General features: G+C 33.6%; 1 protein-coding gene across 1 annotated transcript in view; it reads right to left on the bottom strand.

Moving 5' to 3' along the window:
- The window catches only part of KCNU1 (potassium calcium-activated channel subfamily U member 1), a 119,587-nt gene that overhangs the window by 78,411 nt on the left and 25,662 nt on the right, over nt 1-15,514 (bottom strand). The window contains exons 8-13 of the mRNA XM_074331502.2: nt 13,569-13,739; nt 12,556-12,647; nt 10,514-10,624; nt 5,891-5,996; nt 4,704-4,786; nt 3,566-3,635 (exon numbers count right to left, since the gene is read on the bottom strand). Coding sequence (XP_074187603.2) covers nt 3,566-3,635; nt 4,704-4,786; nt 5,891-5,996; nt 10,514-10,624; nt 12,556-12,647; nt 13,569-13,739 — 633 coding nt within the window. The remainder of the gene's footprint in view (nt 1-3,565; nt 3,636-4,703; nt 4,787-5,890; nt 5,997-10,513; nt 10,625-12,555; nt 12,648-13,568; nt 13,740-15,514) is intronic.

The raw sequence follows: 15,514 nt of genomic DNA, 5'->3' as shown, positions 1-15,514 counted from the left end.
TAATAAGAACAAATTCAACATTTAGAAATGGTTGGTGGTCAAATGCCCCACTTTTTAAAACAAGAACAGCTCAAGTTGCAAAATCAGGTTAAATGGCTTAAACCTCTAATACTACTCCAAATTTACAATATTTTTGTTTAGTTGTTTATTTTTTTGTTTTTATTGAGGTATAGTTGATATATAACATTACATTAGTTTCAGGTGTACAACATAATGATTCAATATTTGCATACATTGCAAAATGGTTTCCACAATAAATCTAGTTAATATTCATCACCAGAGTAGCTGTAAAATTTTTCCTTTGATGATAATTTTAGAGACTTACTCTCTTAGCAAATTTCAAATATACAATAAAGTGTTATTAACTTTAGACACCATGTTGTATATTATACCCTGTGGTTTATTTATTTTTCAACTGGAAGTTTGTACCTTTTGACCCCTTTCATCCATTTCTCCTACTCCCAGGCCCTGCCTCTGGCAATCACCAATCTCTTCTTTGTATCTATGAGTTCAGGGTTTATTTATTTATTTATTTTTTAGTTCCATATATAAATGAGATCATACAGTATTTGTCTTTCTCTGATGTATTTCATTTAGCATAATGTCCTCAAGATCCAACCATGTTCTCACTGTGGGAAATTTCCTTTATTTATGACTGAATAATATTCCAGTATATATACAAAATATAATATGCACATATAATCTTAAAAGCAAAAGAAAAACAACTTGCCAAGTACAAGGGAACCTCTATATGACTATCAACAGATTTTTCAGCAGAAACTTCCCAGACTATAAGCGAATGGCCCACTATATAAAGTACAAAAGTACAAAAAGAAAAAAGCAACTGCTAATCAAGAATGCTCTACCCAGCAAAGCTGTCATTCACAGTTGAAGCAGAGATAATGAGTTTTCCATATAAGCAAAAATTAAAGGAGTTCATCACCACTTGACCTGACTTACAAGAATTGTTAAAGGGACTTCTTTAAGCTGAAATGAAAGGGCAATAATTACTAACAGGAAAACACATGAAAGTATAAGTCTCACTGGTAAAGGCAAATATATAGGCAATTATATGTACAAGACAAATATACAGTAAAATTCAGAATAACCTAATGTTGTAAATGTGGTAGATTAAACACTTACAAATCTAGTATGAAAGACGAAAGTAGTGATAATAACTATAACTACAATAATTATTTAATGGCTACGCAGAAAAAAAGATGTAAATTGTAACACTAGAAACAAAACATTGGAGGATGAGTAGAAATGTAGAGCTTCAGAATGTGATCAACTGTAAGTTATTATCAACTTTAAATACTGTTATAAATATGTTATTTTATATATGTCTCAAAGCAACCACAAAGCAAAATAACCTATAGTAGATACACGATAGATAAATTCAAAGGAGTCTAAGATCTACTGAAAATCATCACATCACAAAGGAAGAGAGCAAGAGAAGAAAGAAACAGAGGAATCACAAAACAGCCAGAAAACAATTAAGTGACAATAACTAAATACCTATCAATAATTACTTTAAAAACAAATGTGCTAAATTCTCCAATCAGAAGACACAGAGTGGCTGAATGAATTTAAAAATAATAATAATAAGACCCATCTATGTGCTGCTTGCAAGAGACACATTTCAGATAAAAGGACACACACACACACACACACACACACACACACACACACACACAATAAAATTGAAAGGATGGAAAAATATATTCCATGCAAATGAAAACCAGAAGAAAGCTGTGGTATCTGTACTTATATCAGACAAAAGATACTTGAAGACATCGACTGTAATAAGAGACAAAGAAGGTCATTACATAATGATAAAGGAGTCACTCCAGTGAGAGTATATAATATTTATAAATATTTATGCAGGCAACATAGGAACACCCAAATATGTAAAGCAATATTAACAGACCTAAAGGGAGAAGTAGATAGCAACAAAATAATAGTAATGCAATGTACCCACTTTCATCCCCTTAATAGTAATCTTAATGCCCCCCTTTCATCAATACATAAAGAAAATTAATAAGGAAACAGCAGTCTTAAACAAGTTGAATCAAATGAACTTAATAGACATATGCAGAACATTTCATCTAAAAGCAGCAGAATACATTCTTCCCAAACGCACATGAACTATTCTCCAGAATAGATTACATGTTAGACCACAAAATAAGTCTTAATAGATTTAAGAAGATTGAAATAATATCAAGCATCTTTTCTGGCAACAATAATATAAAAGTAAAATTAATTACAAAAAGAAAATTGCAATGTTCATAAATACATGGAGCTTAAACGACATGTTACTGAAAAACTGAGTCAAAGGAGAAATCAAAAGAGACCTTGAGACAAATGAAAATGGAAAGGTCACGTATCAAAATTTATAAGAGCAGAAAAAGCAATTCTAAGAGGAAGTTCACAGCAATAAATACCTACCTCGAGAAACAAGAAAAGTCTCAAATAAACAACTTTTGGTTGTCTTTAACTTTTGACATTTTAATTATAATATATCTTGGTGTGGGTCTCTTTGGGTTCCTCTTATTTGAAATTTCTGGATTCCTGGATCTGGATGTCTGTTTCCTTCCCCAGATGAGGAAAGTTTTCAGCTATTATTCTTTCAAATAAGTTTCTCTCCCTCTTCTTCTTCTGAGACTTCTTAATGAAAATGTTGGTCCACTTGGAGTCCCATAAGTCCCTTAAGCTATCTTCTTTCTTTCTTTCTTTTTTCTTTTTGCTGCTCTGATTAAGTGAGTTCCACTACCCTGTGTTCAAGTTTGCTGATCCTTTCACCTGCTTCATTTAGTCTGATTTGCACGTCTATATTGTATTTTTCAGTTCAGCTATTGTATTCCAGAGCTCTGTGACTTCTATTTGATATGTTTTTTATATTTTCTATCTCTTTGTTGAAATACTCACTTTCTTCATCCATTCTTCTCTCATGTTCAGTAAGCATCTTTCTAACAGTTATTGTTATCACTTATCACTCTTTCATTAATGTCTGTTTCTAAGATTTTATCTTGTTTTATTTTGTTTAGAACACATATTTCTGTTTCTTCATTTTCCTTGATGCTCTGTGTTGGTTTTTATGCATTAGAGAAAACATCGACTTCTCCTAGTTGTAAAGGAATGACCTAGTATAAAAGATGAACCTTATTGATCAACCCTGACCTAGCTCTTGGTTGTTTCTTGAACCTTTGTGAGTGTCTAATCAACCTATTTTATTTTTAGTGGCTCCCGGTAGTTGAGAGTATGCCAAGACCTGTCAGTGTCCCAAAACAGAGGCTTTCAGCCAGCACCTAGATGTAAGCTGATTGGAAGTTAGATTCTCAGGAAGCAGCATTTAAAATATGCAAATATACTTCTTTCCAAATTTACATTCTTAAGTGATTAACAATCTTAATGAGACTGCACATTTCACCTACATTTGACAAAAACTTTTCGAGTGTAAAATCATTAGAAAATAATAAATTTATCTATTACTTAGATGAACTAAGTTCATCTAGCTCCACAGAGTAAAAGACAAGGTGACAGGATAGGCGAGAAAGTTCAATACCTTGTTATGGGATTGAAGTATCTGTATGATGACTCTGGTGTTAGGGCTATAGTTCTTGATAGAAAGCACCCTACATAAACAACAAATATGCTCATTAGTGATGTGCCACATACAAAGGCTTTTAATAGAATTCAATTCAGAGCTAAATTGATGTGTGGGTAAGCATAATAAAATGGCATATTATCAAGTTCATTGTTATGCTGTTCTTTAAAAATGTTCTGTTTAATAGCCTACCAACTGAAGGGTGCTATTGTTTTAATGACTTAGTAAAATAAATCTATGGAAAGTTCAGCTCTTGGTGTTAGGAAACTGTGGTCTTCTGGGACCATTTCATGAGGAGGAAATAACCAGTTTCATATATTTTAGCCTTCAAACTCAAACACATGAATTACATGAAAAACTAGAGATTGAATTACTGTCTGCAGCTTGAAGTAGCTCATAGACTGTCTTATCCAAATTCTTCATTTTACGCATTAAGAAATGAAAGTCTATCTCATATTTACTGTATTTTGCAAGGTGCAAATTTTCAGCTGTTTGTCACTATTTGTAGAGTCATCTTCAGCTATGTCTATTTACTTTGCTCTGGGGCCAGAGGCACAATGTCATTGCCAACAAGGTTTGAATCTGTTACCACATTAACTTCCTGCTTATAGAGAGCTCACAGTTAAAGATGGTAACACTAATTCTAGCCATCTTGAAAATACTCACAAGCACATCATACTGAACTGTGCACGATATTTTACCAGAACTACTGGAAAGAAACCCAATAAGTAAAGTCTATTAATAGGGTTCAAAAATCAACAATGGCATCTTTATTTTTGAGGGGGAGAAGATGTTAGTTATAATAGTGCTAGCTGAATAGTTATCAATTATCTATATGCTTGCTTTTTAAATTTAGAAAGCTATCATACACATGAAACTTCAGGAAAGTTGTGTGGAAAAGCACATAGACATTCGGGATACTCTTTCTCAATTACTTTTTTCATACATCTACAGTCTCTGGAGGCAAAAAAAAAATAATCAGAAACCTGGGATACATGACATCTTCTCCTGTTTGGTCCTATCCACTGGGCTTTATTTTAAAAGAGGCAGAAATAAATCAGCATCGGAGCATAAAAACAGAGTGCCAGCTTCTTACCTCATAATGTTTGAAGTGTCTTCAACCTGTGAATCATTGCACAAAGGGTTGGCTATAATGAGGCATGCTTCTGCAGATTCCACCTATTCTTCAAGATTAAACAGCAATCATCTTATTAATTACACGGGAGATCTCTACTGTTCCTCTTTTGGGTTTTCTTATGGTTTTGTCATAAAATTTCCAATAAGAAAGAGAACACACTTGGGAAGGAGTTGTGATAAGAATACATTTATGTCATCAGGAACTTAGTCCTGCAAATATATCAAAGGGCTGCGAGGGCTACAGCAGATGGACTAGGGCACAGACTCTCCAACATAGATGCTAGATTGCTTTAAAATGGGAAAGCGCAGAGTTCTATTTTTCCTACCATCTGAACCATCAATTTATACCTAGTGATGAGTAATAACATCTTTTTAAACAACTGCCTGTATATTTATTTGCCTTCAGGATAGCCAAGAATGGAGGAACTGGAAGTCTGCTTGGCTCAAAGTAAGCAGTCATTCAGAATTTGTGGATTCTGAATCTTAAGACTAGAAAATTATTGAAGTGTCTCTTATAACACCACGCTATGAGTCTGTCATTTTCTGCTTCAATTCTTTATGTTAACTCTATAGATCTCTGCTTTAAAAAAACTGAAATTTTTCAGTTTATATGATTCTGTGAAATGTACAAAATGAGAGAAAACTGCCTTTGATCTTAAATTTAAGCTTTCTGGAGGGTTGGCCTTTAATCATTATCTGTAGTCCCAATCTTAATGGGATATCTGCTATTTTCTGTCCTGTTTCTTTTATCAGAAGGTATATCAGTGTGTTTGGAAATTGGTAAACATGTCCTTTGGTAAGAATCCTATTTTGATGGTAAGATCAAACACACTTTTGCTATCTATAATTTTTTCAGATCTCAGACTTTTAAAATAAAACTGCTCTAGATAGAGAATTTAGTGAAATAAACAATTTAAAAAATAAGTGTCGGTAAACAGTGAGGTCTGCTGGATATAAGCCAAGGAGGATTTAAAGATCAATTACTGCAATTTCCTTTATGACCAGTTCTTAAAATTGAAAAAGTCATATTTTCCCCAATTTAAGGGTCTGGAGTAATGCTTTCCAAGGAGCAATATATCCTATCATCTTAATTGCTGCAGTTTACAAGGAGAAAAAAAAAAAAAAAAGAAAAGAACTAGTTCTTACCGCAACTCGCCTCAGATCCTCCCACTTCAGGGCAGATCCAGAAACAAAAGTTGTGTAGGCCATGTAGCATTTAAATATGGTTTCCAGTTCCAAAGAAGGAAGAACCCTGGACAAAGAATGTAGTACCACAGACGGAAAAAGATGATTGACTTTCCTTGAGACATTGTTATACTTATTTGCATTTAGTAAAACTCTTAATCCTCTCTTGGAAAACATCCATACTCCATTATTAATCCACATAGTTAGGTGATGTTGACACCACCAGCTTAGTTCCAGGGATGGACCTAAAGCTCAGGTCTAATTTGGTAAAGGAATAGAATATATGTAAACATTTGGGAGAAATTTCTGGTAGCCATCTTTTAAAAACAATCTACCACAGTCTTCCCTCTGGTCACAAAATTCTTGCCATGTATACAATATTCTCATGTTCACCCCCCAAAAGTCTCATCTGTTTATAGCTCAAAGTCTTGGATCTCGTTATCTTAAATCAGGTCTAGATGTGAATGGGGCTCCTTAGGTATAGCTCTCCCTCTTCCTCTGGAACTAAACAGACAAGTTTTATTATCCCCATCTCAACACCAACATACCAAGATAAGGCAGGGATAGGAAAATTGCGAATAGACACTCCCAATCAAAAGAGATGGGGGTGGCAATGAAAGGCACATAGAAATCACTGGTCTATAGACATTCAGAAATCTGAGCACATATTATTAGGGCCTCCTACTGCAGGGGCAGAGGATGGTTTTTGGTTAGAGCTCAACTTTGTCCTTATGAGCTATTCCATTGACTTCATGTGTCTGCACTCTGACCCTCTGAGTTATCCTTCATTTTTCCCTAACAAAGGCCCATGTTTATACTTGAGTAGCTTTCTCAGCTTAATTCCTATCTGTGCTAGTTTGGAGGCCAGAGGCTTTTTTTTTTTTTTTTTTTTTTTCATTTTGAACTCTTCTCTGTCCCTTTTACTGCAAGCTGGCAGAACTTCTACTAGTAAAATTATCTTTAAAGCATTGACAAGTTCCTGTAAATATTATTCAGGCTCATGTCATGCCCATGAAGTCATATCCATGATTCCTCTGGTGACAGGTCTCTACTTTGAGAATGTCAGGATTCTGGGAAAAATGTCCTCAGTTTCTTAGAAGCCCTTTGCCTGACTGAGAGAAGCATCTGTAAGTCACCATCTAAAATTTTTCTGAGATCCTAATTAAGGGTCTAACAGCTATGTCCTTGATTGCATCATGACCTTTGACTTTAAGGTCATATTTTATAGGTTGTAGCCACAATTTGACTTTTTTTCTCCTGAGGTCATTTTCCTTTTTGACATTTTTTGGTCAGCTGGAGAGACTCTTCTGGGACCTCTATATTTCCTTTACGTTCTGCTTGACAACAAAAGAGTTTCCTCTTCAGCTCAATTTTCTTACCTTATCATACATAATTAGATAAAGGCAAATGACACTCAATATTCTTTCAGGAAATTTTCTTAGCCAGTTTCACAATTTCATTAGTTACATTTGCTATCTTCCATGTTACTTTTGGTGACATTGTTACCAAAATTCTGCTCTTCTTCCAGTACCAAAGAGTAATTTCCTCATTGTTTTTCCAGCCTCTACTAAGAGTCCCCGTGCAACCCTTTCAGTCTCCACCTACCACTAGTTTCAAGGAAAATACCACATTTTGGTTATTGTTATGATAACACTTCACTTCCACTATCAGTTATCCCTTTGTATCAGTTATCCCTTCCTGCAAAACAAACCATTTTGGAACTTACTGACCTAAAACAACAATATATTATTTCTCATGATTTTGTTGTTGGCTGATCTTAGCAAGGTAATTCTTTTGTTCCATACAGTGTTGACAGTGGCCATTCATGTGGGTACACTAATCAGAGAGCTCGACTGGGAGCTGGAATAACCAGAATGACTTTGTAACACTTAATCGTTGTTGTAGCTATGTGACTAGAGTAGCTGAGAGCTGACTGGGCCTTCTCCTCAGCAAGCTAGTCTGACTTGATATGTGATTGTTTAGGGCTTAGGACTCTCTTGTAGTGGAAGTTGAAATTGTCAATCCTCCTGAAGGTCAGGCCTGAAACTAGCAAAGTGTCACCTCTGCTGCATTTTATTTATCAAATCAAGTCACAGGCCAGTCCAGATGCAAAGGGAGAAGAAAGAGACTCCATCTTTTATTGAGAGGAGCAGCATGAATGTACAGAGAAGGAAATGTTAACAGCTATATTAAAGGAAAACTTAACATATTTACAGATGGTGATAATCACTTTAAAGGAAATATAATGGAGTAAAGAGGTAGAATGATTAGAAGACACTAATTTAGATAGGTTGGGATAGGGAAGGTCTCTCTGAGTGCTGAAGGATGAAAATAAACTAGTCATATAAAGGTAGGTGAAGAACTTCTGAGCAAAAAGAATCAGTCAATAAAGTGGCCTTTATAGAAATTCAGGAGAGACAAAATATTAACTTTGAACAGGGTTGTGATAGTGGAGATGAAAGAAAGGGAGACAGGAGTATCACAGACAATGTCTATTTTCTGTTTTAAGGAAATGCATTGATGAGGTCCCATGTACTTATTTTTTACTGTTGTTATTTTCTTCTCTTTTTTAAATGTTTTAAATTTGCCTTGTGAGATGGAAAGGGAGACATAAGATGGTGCATTTACCTTTGAAAATGTTGAGTCTGAGGGGCCTTTGTAACATTTGGGGGTGTAATATCCAGTGAGGAATTAATTGTGTGAAAATGGAACAACAGGAAACGTCTTTTAGAGGATATACATTTTGGAGTCTTTGGAGTATAGATGCAATTGGCAAAATTCTAGATAGGTATTTTCAACATTTTGTACCATTTAAAAAATTTCATTCGTTATCTTGACAAGTACGTATAAAAATATAGCAGTGTATAAATATGTCACTTTCCATTTATCTAATGATTTCCTCTTTGTCTCAATCATATTATAATTATTAGCCTCTTATCACCAGTTTTAGCCCTTTTTTAAAACATGTTTTTTTAAATAAGGATTCAAGTAATGAACAAATTATGATAAAGACAGGCCTGACAATGATACAGACACAGAACTATTGGCTATCCATCAATACCATGTTTCCCCGAAAATAAGACCTAGCCAGAAAATCAGCTCTAATGCATCTTTTGGAGTAAAAATTAATATAAGACCTGGTATTATATTATATTATAATACATTATATTATATTATGTTATACCTGGTCTTATAGTAAAATAATATATACAGTGTATATATAGTATATATGTAGTGTGTGTATATATATATATATGTAATATATATATATATATATAGGAAATATATATTATTTACATATAGAATATATATAATATGGTAGAATAAGACCAGGTCTTACAGTAATTTTTGCTCCAAAAGATGCATTAGAGCTGATTGTCCGGCTAGGTCTTATTTTCGGGGAAACACGGTAGTACCATAAAGGAATTCAAAATATTTATTGGTTATCTGATACATGAGAGCCCAAAGTTATGGTGGATTAAAGATGTCATATTGTAAAACAGCACAGATTTACTTATGAAATACATCAAGGTTGAGGTGATGCTATTATATACATTCTTGTATATGGTCAAAATGTCATTTCAAATATGACTTATTTAGTGAGTGATGTCTAAATAATTGATTAACCATTTGGAGAAAAAGAAGTTAGTTCCTTTTACATTACACCAAATCAATTCCAAAGAGCTTAAATATAAAAAAAATTCATATTAAAACATAGAAATGCTAGACAAATACTTACTTAATTCTAGAACAGAGGCCTAAGAATGTAAGAAAAGCAAGAAGCCAAAAAAAAATAGAGTGGATGGATAAAAGTACATGTAAATCAAATGCTCCCATATTAAAATAAAAGCATACAAAAAATTGAAAAGCAAAGAGAGAGAAAACAAATATTTATAACTTATGACACCAAATAGCTAATATAAAAAATATACATATTGAGTGCTTAAAAGTCAGTAAAATAACAGATGACCAACCTTATCGAAAAGAGGATAATTAAAGGAATTTCAAAAAGGAGAACAAACTGTCAAAACACACAAAAATTGTTACATCTCACTAGGAATCAATATTGTAAAATAAAACAATTAGAAACCACATTGCTTACTTCAAAATCTTTTTGTATTAAATATGCATTTCCCAGTGTTTCACAAAATATTTGACTCAGAATATGCTTGGGAAAAGGTAAACTACATAGAACAAAATCATCATCAAAATAATTCTTTGTGCATCTATTTAAACTTCACATTTCCAATTCTGATAGTTAACAGTTAGAATAATAATTATAAAGTGTAGCAGACTTGTGCACAAAATTACAGTTATACATAACAGTACTAAAATATAGAATAACCTAAATGACAGGAATCACTTAAGTAATATTAGTATATATACAGAAAAACATCTAGCAAGATACATTCCAAAATATTGTCACAGGTTAACTCTGTCATGAGATTGTGTTTTCTTTTCTTTATGCTTATATTACTATTTTCTAATTTTTCTATGAATGTTACAAGGGTAATTTTCTACTAAAATATTCACACATATTTCAAATACTAATTTATAGCCCATGAGCCATATAGATACACTTACTCTCCCAGAAAAACAATCTCGGTGTTGATTTCCCCTGCCTTATGGCGGAGAAAATTCCTTAGGAAAGCAGTCACACTGTCAACAGTGATGTTTCCACAGACCACAATGAACCTAGGGAGGAAGAACATGTAAGGTGTATCATCTGAGGAACAGAAGTATCTTCCTGTCTAGAATTAGAAATGGACAGACAATTAGCTTAAACTTGGTTTTCAATAAATGTGGTATTTGAATCACCCAGATTTTAAAAATAGAAACACTCAGGACTATATCTCCATTGTACAGAAGTATCAGAGTTCTGTAGTTCATCTCATGTAGGGTATCACTCCACACATTTGAAATACACATAGTTTTTTTTTTTTTTTTTTAAGTTTATTGGGGTGACAATTGTTAGTAAAGTTACATAGATTTCAGGTGTACAATTCTGTATTACATCATCTATAAATCACATTGTGTGTTCACCACCCAGAGTTAGTTCTCCTTCCATCACCATATATTTGATCCCCCTTACCCTCATCTACCACCCCTCCCCCCTTATCCTCTGGTAACCACTAAACTATTGTCTGTGTCTATGAGTTTTTGTTTCTCATTTGTTTGTCTTGTTCTTTTGCTGTTTTCGGTTTATATACCACATATCAGTGAAATCATATGGTTCTCTGCTTTTTCTGTCTGACATTTCACTTAGCAATATAATACACATAGCTTTTTAGGAATACAATAAAAACTATCATAATTGTTAGGTTTTTTATAGCGATTTATAACTTATAACGGACTTGCATATGTGTGATTTGACTTGACTTTTTACTGGATTCCTGATTGGCTGATCTAGTCTTTTTTTCACTGAGAAAACAACCGAGGCTCAGAATGTTTCACTGATTTTCCCTTAGTCAAATGCTATGGCTGAGGTAGCACTAGAGTCTAGGTTATTTCAGTTTATCTTCCACATCTAAAATTATGTAGTAGTCACAAAAAAGTAAGTCTAATGGAGAGACACCTAGGATAGGTGCAAAAATTTCAGCATGTAAGTTAGCAAAAAATAGCTATCAATTTTCTTAGGCTTTATACATAAATAAGCTATTTTTTTCCTCCGTTAGTCATTTCCTCCGGTCAGAAAACGGAAAGCATAATTTTAGCCTAAGTTTACCTTAAAATTTCCAGACCTTATTGGCTGATTTAGCATGTATCCCTTTCCTGAAATAAATCAGATCAGACTTTGGCTTATCTAGTTTATTTTATTATTTTCAGTATTATTATTTTATTCCTTTCAGTATTGTTATTTTTGCTCTTCATACTCCTCAGTTAAGTTTGGTTTTCATCGAAACGCATTAAAAGACCGCTCCAAGAGAGCTTATTTCCACTGTGTCTCTTTCCTCTACAGCAGATAGAGACTAAATAAAAAAGAACCAGTTCGAAGTTAAGATCACCGATTCATTCTTTTCTTCTTAGATGTGAAAAAGTATTAATGGAAACTGAGGTAACCTGTATCTACAGAGAAATAGCCTTTGGGAACAAGTGGCTGTGGCATGGACAAAAGAGGCGATGTATGAAGGACTGGCAAAGAGACTGAACTTGCTCATCATTCTAGCAAACCTCTGCCTATGAATGAGCTCCATATAGTTTAGGGGAATTTTGGCTAAGACAGCTGAATTCATTATTTTAAGTCTGAACTGTGTTTTTAATTTGACCCATTTTTTATGTAGTTAGTCATGAATGAACCACATGATCAAAATGAATTAGGCAATTAGTAATGGATATAAAAGAATAGTTACTGATAAGGAATGTAAAAATACTGACACAATCAATATTTGACACTGAATGACATTAGCTGTCATTTTAGTTGATTTAGTGCTCTTATGAGCATCTATATAGTTCACATTATGTAGCAATTATTATCTTATTATTATATTTATTCTAGCACAACCCTCTTTAGTGAATGAAGGATCTTGCCAATATATTCACTTAGGCCAGGAAATAGGTGTTTTAGAAAGAGATATGTGATTAGTAGAATATGTCAAACTGTAGAAATTATTCTTCAAACTACTTACTTCTTTCCTTTGAGCACTTCATAGGCACTGGTGAATTTCCTCTTGTTAGCAAAAAGTTCCACCATTTCAGGGATATAGTTTGCAAATAATATCTAAAATATCAATACATAAAACCTTAGATATCATTATTTCAAGGATATTCCAAAATTTCAAGATTATAAAGGAGAAAGAAGGTACATAAAACTTTCTCTCATCGTGGAGGGGCATGACTGTGAACTATATTTTTAAAAGGAGACTGTGTTCTTCCTTACTTCAGCCTTTGCATTTGGTTAAAGTTTAATAAAATGCTTTTCAGCATTCCAAAGCATAAAAATGAGGAAAGCAAAGATAAGCAGTAAGGCAACCTCTCTGCCTGTTTTGTGCCCTCATCACTACAAAACGTTCTTCTGACTCTTTGACTTGATACTATTTGGGAACTTGGGGGTAAAGAAAAAAGCATATGGGACAGAACAGAGTTAAGATGAAGTGAAATGGGGGATGTAACACTGTAGACAGGGAATATCAGAAAGGTGGAGTGGATAACTGTGGTATGGTTTTTAAGGAACTGAAATTAGAAACTAAAAGAAAAGGAGATTCCCTTTGTCCTTGACACACTCCTGAACCACACACAGATGTTCACTTATCCGAAATAAAATGCTGGTTTGGAGAGAGCTTACTCATTTGGGCTGGAAAGAACAGAACTTTCTTCAGATCAGATCTCAAATTTCCTTCCTCTTGGGGAGAAAGACTTAAATCTGATGGGCAGAAGATCAAAGAAGAGAGTGTTGCTCAAATCAATGTAGAGGCTAAAAGGGAAAGTCTGCTCTCAGTTGTCGACTATCCTCATCCATGACAACCGAGCAATTACGTTATCTGCTCCAGGGCATGCAGTTTGGGAAAACATGGGATCCCTGTATGACTACGTTTCCATTTGACATCTGCTCTGAATAATGTAACATTCACACTCAACCTATATTGCTTTACTTCTAACCATTATGTATCTATATTCAAAAGATAATAAAAATGTTCTTCACCAAACTCCCCAGAGTGAAGAATATGATGAAGGTCCGTCCTAGCGATGTCTTGGCTACCAAGTCTCCAAAGCCCACAGTTGACATTGTTGCCATGACCAGGTAAATGGACTCAAAATATGATATGTTCTGTGAATTTCTACCATTGAGCCAGGGATCACCAGAATTTTCCACCTGTCCAAAGAAAGAAGACTCAGGAAAGGTACCTGAATGGAATCCAAGGGTAAGTTTACAAAGAACAGGCAAAACATTGGATCCGTTTCACTTAATTCAATTCAAAAGAAATATTAAATGATTCCTAGGCTGCTGTGAAGGGTTTGCAAATGTGGGTAGTGATTGTGAAGTCTTGTTTTCTTTCATTGTGATCATTGCTGAAATATGAGGGGCATGTAGACTGAGCCCACATTTGAAATGCTCCACCATGGAGTGTGTGTATGGGGGTGGGGGACAGGGGGGTTCACTGCTCATATCTCTTTCATCTCCACATCCTGGAGCCATCCTGGGAATGCAAAGGCTCTCAGGTTGAGCAATTATTATTCACTGTCACTTCTCACCACATCAGGATTATTATTAAAGAGAGAAGCACTTAAATGAGCACTTCAGTGAGCTTCAGTGAGCTTATCACATGAACTAGTGTCTAGGGAAAAGCAAACAAACAAGTTTTCCAGGTTATTTCTCCCCATTCCCCACAAAAATCTTTTCAGTGATAAAAATAAAAATAAAAAACTCTGAAAAAGATTTCCTCTGATTTTCCCCCTAAATCCTTTAAGGAAACTAAATTTATCTTTTTCTATTAAATAAAAAGAGCAACTTAGCCAAAGGCACTATACTTTACAATGATAACATATATAAACTTATTACACACATATGGTATATGCCATATATCATTATAAATAACATATAACAATTATATAGAATATGTACAATTTTCCTTTGTTTTTCCATTTTTTTCCGGATAACTTACATATTTCCCAGACATTTTCCATTTCTATTTAACACAAAAATGATAAAATGCTAGAGATAGTGAGAGAAAGTATGTTTTCTGTTTTGTTAAGAACTGGAATGGAAATTAGAAACAATGTAGTTTGCTCAGGTATGTGATCACTTTTTAAAAGTGAGTGTGGACTCCTATAAATCCTTTTAAATTCACTTTTAAAAGTGAGTTTGGACCCCACTCCAAAATAAGAAAGAGATTGTATGTCTACACTTAACTCCCATGGCTGATAGCTAATTATATTACAAAGTACACCAATCTGCTTCCACTGACTTTTGGAGTCTTCATTATTGTCTGAGACTATTGTAGTATAAGAAAATGAAGTTTAAATCATACAGATCTAAACCTATATATTCCTGGGGAGATATATATATCCTCAATTGTGTATATATATATATATATATATATATATATATATATATATATACACACACATATATATATATATATGCACACACACACACACATATATACATTTTTGTATGTATATATACATATACTTTTTTTGTGTATATATATACATATACATTTTTGTATATACATATGCATATACATAAACATTTTTTGTATATATGTATATACATATATATGTACATATACATATAGATATATAACAGAGGGTGCCAAAAAATGTATACACACTTTAAGGTAACACCTCTTAAAATGTGTATACATTTTTTTTGGCACCCCAGGTATATAGATAAATACATATATGATTTATATATACATATATATTTTTCCCCAGGAATACAAGAATTGTTCGGGACAGTTTCATTTATGTTAAAATTTTATAGTTTCCTTTAACAACATCTTAGTACACTGTTTCAATCATATCCTTGCACAACATGTTGTACAAACTAAATCTAAATTTATTTCAACCTGGAAATTTCCTTCACAATAATTGAAATAACTCCTTAAGGTTTAATGTACTCTCTTGGGGGTATTCAAATCCCTC

This window comes from Rhinolophus sinicus, chromosome 16 (genome assembly GCF_057876585.1).
Source record: "Rhinolophus sinicus isolate RSI-liver-muscle chromosome 16, RSI-T2T, whole genome shotgun sequence".
Taxonomy (NCBI): Eukaryota; Metazoa; Chordata; class Mammalia; order Chiroptera; family Rhinolophidae; genus Rhinolophus; species Rhinolophus sinicus.
The sequence above is the reverse complement of the archived record's forward strand: the minus strand, read 5'-3'. Positions and strand labels throughout refer to the sequence as shown.